This window comes from Pteropus alecto, unplaced genomic scaffold, assembly GCF_000325575.1.
Source record: "Pteropus alecto unplaced genomic scaffold, ASM32557v1 scaffold78, whole genome shotgun sequence".
In the NCBI taxonomy this organism is placed as follows: Eukaryota; Metazoa; Chordata; class Mammalia; order Chiroptera; family Pteropodidae; genus Pteropus; species Pteropus alecto.
This window is the reverse complement of record NW_006443124.1, coordinates 6736405-6746646: the sequence shown is the minus strand read 5'-3', so window position 1 is coordinate 6746646 and position 10242 is coordinate 6736405. Positions and strand designations below refer to the sequence as shown.

At 42.6% G+C, this 10242-nt stretch overlaps 3 protein-coding genes across 22 annotated transcripts in view; 2 read left to right on the top strand and 1 right to left on the bottom strand.

Annotated features, from left to right (window-relative positions):
* Positions 1-5066, bottom strand: part of CDC25C (cell division cycle 25C) — a 21370-nt gene extending 16304 nt beyond the window's left edge. For 3 of the 18 annotated variants that reach the window (XM_025040748.1, XM_015598030.2, XM_015598031.2), the window contains exons 1-7: positions 4893-5065; positions 4654-4816; positions 4231-4433; positions 3390-3499; positions 2684-2729; positions 1444-1477; positions 1239-1328 (exon numbers count right to left, since the gene is read on the bottom strand). In XM_025040748.1, the coding sequence (XP_024896516.1) occupies positions 1239-1328; positions 1444-1477; positions 2684-2729; positions 3390-3499; positions 4231-4421 (471 nt within the window). In that variant the 5' untranslated portion in view covers positions 4422-4433; positions 4654-4816; positions 4893-5065. Of the gene's footprint in view, positions 1-1238; positions 1329-1443; positions 1478-2683; positions 2730-3389; positions 3500-4230; positions 4434-4653; positions 4817-4868 lie in introns of those variants that run through there. The other 15 variants (XM_006923071.3, XM_025040747.1, XM_015598029.2 and 12 more) reach the window with 10 other exon arrangements.
* Positions 4444-7835, top strand: LOC107196491 (oocyte-specific histone RNA stem-loop-binding protein 2-like). Its single transcript, XM_015598039.2, has 6 exons — positions 4444-4659; positions 5479-5540; positions 6316-6411; positions 6518-6622; positions 7255-7407; positions 7551-7835. The coding sequence occupies exons 2-6, from the start codon at positions 5500-5502 to the stop codon at positions 7726-7728; spliced, it is 573 nt and encodes a 190-aa protein (XP_015453525.1). The 5' UTR covers positions 4444-4659; positions 5479-5499; the 3' UTR covers positions 7729-7835.
* A 1223-nt stretch (positions 7836-9058) lies between these two features.
* FAM53C (family with sequence similarity 53 member C) overlaps positions 9059-10242 on the top strand; it is a 10824-nt gene continuing 9640 nt past the window's right edge. Inside the window, exon 1 of one of the 3 annotated variants that reach the window (XM_025040752.1) lies at positions 9059-9375. The gene's annotated coding sequence lies outside the window, so the exon portion shown is untranslated. Of the gene's footprint in view, positions 9376-9542; positions 9830-10242 lie in introns of those variants that run through there. The other 2 variants (XM_006923068.3, XM_006923069.3) reach the window with 2 other exon arrangements.

Genomic DNA, 10242 nt, shown 5'->3' with positions numbered 1-10242 from the left:
GACAACATGGATGGATCTCGAGATAATCATGCTAAGCGAAATAAGCCAGACAGAAAAAGTTGAAAATCACATGATATCACTTATATGCGGGATATAAACCTACAAGCAACAAATGAGCAGGACAAACAGAGATTCATGGACATGGACTATAGACTAGTGGTTACCAGAGGGTAGAGGGGATGGGAAGGGGGAAGGTAGACGGGGTTAAAGAAGTCAAATATGTGGTGACAGAAAGAAATCTAACTATGGGAGGTGAACACACAGTGTACCTGTATATATGCCTTACTATTAAAGTGTACAGCTGAAACATTGGATTTGTTAATCAATGTCACCATAAAATAAAAAATAAAAATTAAAAAAAAAAAGTCATCAAGGTTGACCCTATATCCTGAAGATACAAATTATGGTTTGGATTTGATGTATGACGTGTATATTTGCTTTGGAGGATACTAATTTTATGATCACGAGCCAAAGGAAGGGAGGAAAAAGGGAGCCTGACTGGGGAGAGGCTGGGGAGACTTTTAAAAAGTGAGTAAAGGGAGATTAGAATGACAATATTAAATTTAAAAAAAGCTGATTAGAACAGCCAAAAACACTGGCATAACTTAGTTAATGTGAGAAAAGAATAACAGCAGCTATCTTATGCATACTGACCTAGAGGAAAGGTTGGGAGGCAGGGAAAAGAAAAAGATGGCTAGAAAAAGAGATTATTTGAAGAGATTTGTTAGAGAATTATCTTAGTGATTAGGTGGCTAAGGAGAAGTCAGTTTAAATGTGGAACTGAAAGATAGCCTGAATCTCTGATAAAAAAGAATCATAGCTTTCTCAAAATAGGGGCTAAAAAGCTAGACTAAGGGAAAAATAAGAAATTAAGAACTCTAGACTTGTATGTGAAGCCATGCAGTCTGTGAACAAATTATGTACATTATTCCTATCTGTTTTTTTAAGTCCTAGATTTCTTAGACTATATTAGCAGAGATTTTTGTCCTTAAACCAATCAACTGAACATGAGTATAATGATGACCTACTGTGGAAGACTTGGAGTTAGGTTTCTGTTCTAGCATCAAACCTTAAAGAAAAACAAAACAAAACAAACCATAAAGAATTTTTTCCTATACTGATGTTTGCTTATCTAGTATACGGAGGCATAAACAGCTCTAGGATTCATAATACTGATGAGTTGCTCTACTCAAAGGAAGAAAACTGGTGACGTACCTGGGTTTCCATTAAACACTTACATTTTCTTTATTTGTAGATGAGCTACATATTGCATCTTTCTTCCTGTCGCCGTGGTCCAAAGCATTCGGAGTGCTACAAAGCACCTGTGCCTGCAAAGAGATCGTTTTTGAGAGCATCCAGCAGCCTTCAGCCACAGGTGAGCTGGAAACCCTTTGCCTCCCACCTGAGAAAAAAACTCAAACCCAAGAAAGAGGAGCTACTCACTGGGCTGCATTTTACAAGGTGCTGGTGATGATTTCTGCAGATCAAAAAACAAAACAAAACAAAACTGCCAGTCAGTTCAGCCCCAAATACTATTTGGTTATTGGTCAGTGACGTGGGACATCCCAACTTTTCCTTTCCTCCATTCTAGGAGCCCTATACCTAGTTGATATGTCTCTTCCAATAATAGTATTTAGGGTGCTTTCTGTGATAAATATTAAGACATTGAGTGACATCCTGGGAATAAGGCTCTCATTTCACTTGTATAATCATATATATAGAGATATACATCAAAGATGATGAGTTTGTCCTATGTCTTATATAAACACAATTTATAATTTACTAATCTTCCAGCAATGACTATTGGGAACTAATATTTATTTTGTAATGAATTTCTATCATCCTTCCCATGAGTTTACCTAGTCTTCATGGGTTAGGACATTTAAGCAATTTAAAGAAAATACAAGCAATACAATGTGAAATTTTCACAAGTACTGATAAAAATAGCCATGGAAAGCCTTCCCTAGTGCACTAAAGTGGTACATAATTCACCTAAACATTGAAGGACAAAGTTCTAAAAAAATCTAAACAGTCAAATAGAAGAATTAGAGTAGGTTTAAGACATTGAATTAAAATTACCTTTCAGTCCTTGAGCATTCCCTGATTGAAGATATTAAGATCGCCAACAAAGAATCCTCATGAGTAATAATAAACATTATAAAATGCTTGGCAGGTGCTAAGGATTAAATTTTCATTTATTCCTTACAATAGCTATTTATAAGAAGTGCTATTATTATCTCCATTATTATTGTTTCTTTATTATAAATAAAGAAATTGAGGTGCAGTGAAGTTAGAAACTTGTCAGGGTCACAGTTGGTGAAGTAGTAAGCCTCTGGAATCCAGATACTCTAATACCAGAGCCTACACTCAGTATTTTTACCCACTAAGATACATACAGCACTATTCATATGCAGGTAAGAGCCTATGCCTAAGGGCACTACACCATTTCCTCCATTTTAAAGATAATACTGATTGTGTGTGATAGTTAAAATGAATAGCATTAATTTTCACAATACTATTTAGCTCTGGAAAACTTAAAAACCTTTCAAGGGAAAGATCTAGGACTCCAAGCCCATTATTCCCAAAGTGAAATGCTCTACACTCTGCAGAGTTTGCATGGGATAAAATTCTCATGCCAATGCTGAGAAAGCTTTAGCATGAGTTTCACAGCAAAAGAACTTACATTCGAGCTGTCTGTATTTCCTGAGGTCCTGAAGAATCCAAATGACCTGCAATCAGACACGAAGTTATTCTTGTCCATGCATCCTGTCTTCTGATTTTCTTACTAGTAAGCAATATTAATTTCAAAAGCTGACCTTGTGAACACAGAGGCTCTTGATAGGTACCAATTTCATGGTAAAAGTTATAAGTTAATAGAATCTTAAGAATTTACATGTGTCACTGAAAGAAAAAATGTTGGGAAAATGCACTAACTTAGGGACTTTTTTTATGAATAGAAAAGAATGCTTACCACTCATGAAATCTGAAATTAGAACAAATACTAAAATGGCTGACTAGTAAAACATTCCTTTAGGGCTCAGACCCTGTAAAAACACATGAATTAGCTAACAAAGTATTTTTGTTGGTTTCTTTGCTTCTCTTGAGATTAGACTAGGCATAAAACTTCTACTACTTTCACTCCCATCAATCAATGAATTTCAATTCATACTATCAATCAGTCAATGAAATACTTCCTATTTAAATTTTTCAAATGCAAAGTGACTCCTATCAATGTTATCTTTTTCTTCCGATTGAGCTTGATCATTCTCCTCAAAAATCCTACAGGTCCCCACAGAATTCCAACTTCAAGGCTCTTTAACCACCTTCCATCTTTATCCAACTACCCTGCTTTCTCTCCTAAAAGTTATTTTTTTCCTTGAAGCCTTTACCTCTCTTCTCCCTACCAGTTTCATCAAGGTCTGCAAGAGTGGTAAGGCGGGTGGTAGACAACTCCCCACTGCTAAGATTCGAAAGATCAAGGCAACGTTTTGGGGTTTCTCTGTTGAGACATAATAATACATCAAGATTCCCATTAGGATGTAATATCCTTAATAAGGCAAAGATCACATTATCCTCTTCATTTGAAACACCTCTCAATGACTATCATATAATCTGAACAGTGTCCAAATAACTCTAATTACTTTTGGAAATATTTCTGACATGAGTGAGAAATATCTCCCACCTTTTCTCGACTCCAGCAATATGTACCAGATTTTATCCTCACCGACATATTGAGACAGAATAATTTATTTTAATTGAGGACCAATGCTTATTGACTGAGGTGGGTCTTGACCCCATATTTTCTGCCTTGTGCGCCCTAAACATACAGATTTGATTTCTCCCTGGAGAGACTCAGATACTTCCCAGGTCTATAATTCCAATTTTGTTTGCTAGCTGAGGATCAGGGCATGGCATAATCAGAATTTAAAGTACAATAACAATAAAACTAATATTAATCCTAATAAAGTGACCAACTCATATAATGCAACACAGTTTTCAAATACTTTTCCCAGACATCACATCATTCGATTCTCCCAAGATCCTAGTAAAATAGGAAGAAATTATTATTTCTATGTCACAGAAAAGAAGACTGAGTCATAAGAATCACATGGTTAGTCAAGGGCAAAGCTAATACGTAAAACCCGATCTCTGAGCCAGGATAAATTTTTAAACTCAAAAACTGTTTAGAAAAGCAAAGGATATAAGGTGTGAAAAGAAAAGTGGACTTACTCAAACAAAATGTTTAGGTTTGCAGAATCACCAAAGAGTTTGTCCACTGGAGTTCTAGGAAGATCTGGGCAGATAGTAAAGGAAGTGTCTCTCTCCAGAAGCAGATTTAATATCTTTCTCTGATGGGACCTAAAACTGGGTCCTAATCCAGGACTTCCTTCCTCTCTTGATGAAAAGAGTTCTGCAGACATCGCCTCCGACTACTATAAAAAAAAAAAAAAAAAAAATCTAGCTAAGAAAGAACGTCACCTATATAGACACACCACAGATCGTCCAGCTTTCACAATCTCCTCCACCCTTCCCAGCGGCGGCCAAGCGGATCAGTAATGGAGGAGGGGCATCCCCTAAACGGCGAATCACAACTTGGCTTGAAGGTTAACTGGCCCGAAGCGCCTTGGCCTTTTCATTGGAGCCTGAACTTACCGAGAGGTAACCCCCGGACTTTAAGGAGGAAATTGAAAGAAGGCTTAACTTGTTTGAGGCCACACAGTTCGTGACTCCTAACCGGAAAGAATTCAAGTCTTCTAATTTGCGACAATGTCAATTAGGTCCCTTAAACTTCCGTTTGTGGGGCTCCGACTGGACTCTGAGGGAACAATGGGGTCTCAGTATTCTGTTGGAGACGGCTCTGTGCTTACCTCAAGTTTGAGTCTGAAAGTTACCTTCAGGAGAAAGGGAAGTGGGTGAGTGGCGGGGTCAGTCGCAATTCTGCTTCTTGACTGGATAGGACGGGGTTAGGGTTTACCACTTCTCTCCTCAGCGGGTCGAAATTACAGCCTCGAAGGAAGACTATCAACAGCCACAGGCCTTGATCGTTCAAACCTTCCGCCCTCCCAATAACCTATCATGATTGCCTCCAAACTGCGTGAGCCAATCTTCGCGCGCCCGCCCAGGACTCCCTCGACCAATCGTGAGGCATGAGCTTGTGCGGCAGGAGCGCAATTTGCCCCGCCTCGTAGCCAGCGCAGGATGCCGATTGGCCCGCCAGTACTCGGCAAGGGACTTAGTAAGCCCCGCCCCACAAGGGGCCTAGCGCTCCATTGGCTCTCTCTCTGGCCAATTGCCACACCCATCTTGAGCTCTCCCTGCGCTCAGCCCCTTCGACCCCGGGAGATTTAAATTGCACTTCATTACGACGTCTAGTCGTTAGGTTAATACCTGGAGAGATTAGTTTCGCTAGGAAAGTGTTTTAAACTTTTCTTTTTCCTTGTTTCTTTCTCGTGCTGTTACATGGACCTTCCCTCATAGGTTGCTAGCCTTCCACTGGAGATGGAGTATTTGCCGCCGGTGTTGCAGACGTGGCGAAACAGGTGTGTGTAGTTATGCTAAGCGACATTAGCTCCTTACTAGAGCTTTTCTCGTTCGGTGTCCCTTTAATGCACAGCATCTTTGAGATGCTAGATTGTGTGAGTAAAGGAAAATACATTTATGGAAAGCAGAGGAGTTGAATCATCTCTTGGCATAATCCTTGTCACAGTCCAAAGTATCCCAAACTTTGGTAGTTTGTAAAAATCTGAACATTCACTAGGTGATATTAAAAATTTACTCTTAATTTGGGGGATTCGCTTTTAAATAATTATGTGGGACTGATGGTGAGTATAGATGAAACAAGGGCGATTATTGGGTGATGAGTAACCAGGGATCAGAGCTGCATACTAATCACCTGGAGATCCTGTTAAAATGCAGATTCTCATTCAGTAGATCTGGAGTGGGGCCCAAGACTCTTTAACTAGCTCCCAGCCGATGCTGATGCAGCTGGTACAGGGACCATACTATGAGTAGCAAAGCATTATGCTATTCTCTTCTCTGTATATTGGACATTTTCCATAAAAAAACTGTTTAAAATAACCTTGGAAGCTCTTTAAAATACAGGCCCCCGCAAATGACGATTCAATAGGTCTAGAGTAGGGCCCAGGAATTATCAAGGTCCCCAGGTGCTATCCACGCAAATGGCTTGCAGACCACACTTTGAGAAACAAATCAGAAATGCAATCTTTATCTGGTGTCAAGATCTTGGTGGTGGCAGTGGCTGAGAGGTGCAACATAGTCAGCTGGATTTTGTCCTAATATCCTTTTCATCTGTAGATTCTCCTTCCCCAGAAAGGAGGTGTGTGAAGAGTTTTTGTCCTCTAGGATAGAGATGGTGAGTGTGGGAGTCAGCACAGAGCCCTGCCATGCCAGGTAAGTTTGAAAATCAGGCTGGGGATTAAGAGAGTGTGGGATGAGTTGGTTCCTGCTTTGATAACTATAATCATACTTCATGTGGTCACTATATACTTCCCTACAGGTGGGAAGTAGAGACAGATGAAACTGTCCTACAGCGGCGGCAAAAGCAAATAGATTATGGCAAGCGCACACCTGGTTACCAGTGCTTTCTGCAGCAGGTCCCCAAGTGAGTGCCCTTGTGCACAGTCACAACAAGAGTGTCAATCAAGTGTCTTTGGTTCAATGTCAGGTGATGGAAAGATATTTGAATCTGAGTGCTCTCATAAAGTTGCAGCATTACTAAAACGAATTCCCCTGCAATCTAGCCCCAAAACTGTTTCCATTTTTTTTCAAATGAAACAAATCATAGTTGGCCATAAGATTTTTCTCTTGTCGATCTTTTTAAAAAAACTCCATGATTGCTAATGAAGTTTTTTTTTTTTAACTACTTTTACATCTGCCTCGAGCAGATTTGGCTAATTACAACATACTTGCCCCATTACATATAAATTTACGTGCATATATACTAAATGTATGAAAAGGTAGAATGTATTCGAAAGGGATGTCAAATACTGTCTTTGATATCTATCTTGACTTTTGAGGAAATTGGAATATCTAATTTAATCGTCCCAGAAAAAAGAATATTAGGAAATTTTAGAAAGTTTGATGTTTAATCTGATTTGAAGAGTTATTTTTTCTGTTGGATCAAGGGCATCAATCATACCTTATTCTCAGAGAATCCCTAACGAATCTCCTGATAAGCAGTGAGCTGTGCTCCTTCACTTTGACCTCAGTTTGACACATATTTGTCGTTGCCAGGGCACAGAGGCAGCCAGGACTTCACCCTCAAACACCAAACAAAAACAGGAGGTACAGCCGCCGCTCCTGGGATGCCCAGATCAGGCAGTGGAGAAGAGCCCTACATTCTTGGGACCCACCCAGCCAGCCTCTGCAGGGCATGGGGCCTAAGGGGTGTGTGCACTATTCTTGGTTCCTTTCTTGAATGGTGGACTGAGCTCTATCTCTCCCCCACTTTGCACAAATTTAGCTTTCACTGGCTGAAAAGGGAGAGTCTGAATGAGGTACATGTTCCTCTGACTCTGCTGCCTTCCCAGGCAAGAGATGGAGAGTCTCTTAGAGCCAATGGATTCCACCTCTTTGGATGACCTCCTGGATGACTGGCTCCAGCCCCTGGAACTCTCAGAGAACTTGGATGGAGACCAAAGGGAACCCAGGCAACATCCTCTGCTAAAACCCATTGGAGCAGGATCAGAGAGGGAGTCTGGTCCATGAGGTCACAATCAATATGGGCTTCAAGGTAGTAGTCCAAGAAAAGAAGTAAAATGGGGCTGCAGGAAAAAATGGCATGACATGAATAAAAAAAACCTTGAGAACTAAAACTGGCATAAGGAGATTTAATTATAGTTTGTAATGGGGGGATTTGGGCTGCACTGGGGGCTATTTTCTATTTGATGAAAGGGGTGTGATCTTTTGAAGCAAAGCCTGAAACCTGACTCGCAGGGTTTATTCTCTAACTGTCCCAATTTCTTTCAATATTTTGCAAATAAGCCAATGCTAACTTAAGTTCTTATATTTGGTCATTGAATTTTAGTTTAGCATGGTTAATAATAAAAAGGGGATCACCTAATAATGAAAAACAAGGGTTTCAAAGCCTCAGACTACTTTTTTGTCTACCACATGGGCAGTCACTTAACCTCTCCAGCGTTTCATCTGTCAGGTAAGGAGATTTTGTCTCATTTGATGATTGTAAGCAATAATGAGAATATATATTTAATGTTTGTAGCACAGGGCCTGGCACATGAGTGCTCCACAACAGCAATTATTGGAAAACACATCTCCTGTAATGTCATGGCCCCTCCCCCTACTCCTTTTGTCAAGGGGAAATGTGCAGGGCAAAGAAATGTGAACTACATCTTCCCTTCGCCCACATTTTCTTGTTAAGTACCTCACTTTCCCTCTATTTTTCTTTTTCAGTTTGAGACTTGGTAGCTCCTTCCTCCTCCCTTCCCTGGCTGTGAAGAAGATCTCCACCACTGGTTCTACTTTCTAGCTGATCACAATTTACTTATCTGGCCCAACCTTGAGTGGGGCACAAAATATTTAGGGAAAACATGTCTTTCAGGGGACTTGTTGCTAAATGTAATAGTGAGGATTTACTTGCATCAATCACTTATACTTTTCAATCGAAAAAGAAATCTAAAATGCTACCCTACAAAGGCATTGTTTAAAAACTCTCCTTTTTCATCTTTTTGCCTGTCTCTCTTATCCTTCTTTGATACTGAGACTCAAATTTACATAAGGCCCAGAAAACAACTAGCTGTTCCCCAACCTCTTCACCTACTAACATCTACATTCAGTCTTTTCAAAAAGGACTTAAACTTTGGCTGAGGTAGGAGGTGGTGACAATGGTGGAGATTTAATAAAAGGTGGCTTCCTCTTCCTGAAGAGGAAATATAGCACCATCAACATCTCTTCCTCATCTGCCTGTTTCTTCCCTCCGTGTCTTAAGGAAAGTGGTCCAGCTGTAACCACCGTACTTCCCCCACCCCCCACGCGAGCTACTGAACCGCCTATGATGTCATAATCACAATCCCATTACCTCATCCTCTTGGGGGGGGGGTGCGTAGAGGAAGGAGAAGGAGCGAACAGCTCTGGGCCCTATTCAGCTTTACAAAGTGTTTTGGGTGACGGCTAGTTAGAAAACCAAGTGGGGACGGCCCCGCAACTCTTATAAGTCCTAAATTTATAAGGTTCGAGCCGATCCGGCCGCTGGAAGAGGGGCTCCTGGGACTCGGAGCAGGCCTTAATAGGCGCTTGGACTACAGTTCCCAAAAGCCTTCACGTCGAGGACGGGTCCTCTGCTGGGGGAAGGGGGATTCCTTCAGAGTGGAGGCGGTAGAAGAAGGGACTGGAGAGCAGGTGAGAGGAACCTTGGTTAATTCTGTTACGTGACTGGAACCGATTAGGGGGCTCTACTTGGGTCCATGTAGGAATGGAAAGTGGGAGCGCTGGCTTTGTTTACCTTTGTCTGACACGGCCTCCCCCGCGGGTTTCAAGACATGCCTCCAACTGGGCCCGTCCACCTTCTGTAATATTTTGGAGGGGGTAATTAGATAGTGAAGAAACCGCCCTCATCCCTAAATCAAAGAGCCGAGCTCGTTCCTGACAGCGCTATCCAAGAAAGACTTTGAAAACGAAATGACGCAGGTCTCGAGCCTGCGCGGGTTGTTCAGGGGTACTCTGTGAACCGGAGCGATCCCCCACTCTCCTCAGAGGCCCGTTGGTTCGCGCCGGCGCCTTTTAAGGGCTCCGTGGGGCGAACGGAGCGCTCAGAGCTGCTCCGGCCGCGGCCCTGGGAGCTAGAGGAGCCGCGGTAGGTGGCGGAGGACAGGTGGCGCTGGGGCCTCGGGGCGGGCACCTCGACCGTTCGTCCCTTCTTCCCTCTTTCCCCTCCCCCAACCCTGCCTCCCTCGCCGCACCGCCTCGCTGGCCGCCTCCGCGGGGATAGCACGGGACCCGGTGGGGGAGGGGGTGGCGGAGTGCTAAGTCCCAGATCCTCTCCATCCCCCATGTCCTGAGTTCGCTTCTCGTGGCCAGATGATGGAAGCTGATTGGAAACAGGCAAGCGACACCCCCTTGAGTGAGCCCTGGTGCCCCCCTCCCAGGGGCCAGAGGACGCCCATGCCCCACCCCGCGGGGACAGGCAGGGCAACCGAGGGAGAGGTTGAAGATTGGAGGGGGGCCTAGCATTTTGCTTCTTCATCGGGGTGGGGGGAGGGGTGCCCC

Bases quoted from the DNA above. Each gene is read 5' to 3' on its own strand.
- LOC107196491 (XM_015598039.2), top strand. From the start codon at position 5,500: ATGGAGTATTTGCCGCCGGTGTTGCAGACGTGGCGAAACAG. The intron at 6,623-7,254 runs GTGAGTGCCCTT...TGTCGTTGCCAG, and splicing joins TTTCTGCAGCAGGTCCCCAA to GGCACAGAGGCAGCCAGGAC. The intron at 7,408-7,550 runs GTGTGTGCACTA...CTGCCTTCCCAG, and splicing joins CAGGGCATGGGGCCTAAGGG to GCAAGAGATGGAGAGTCTCT.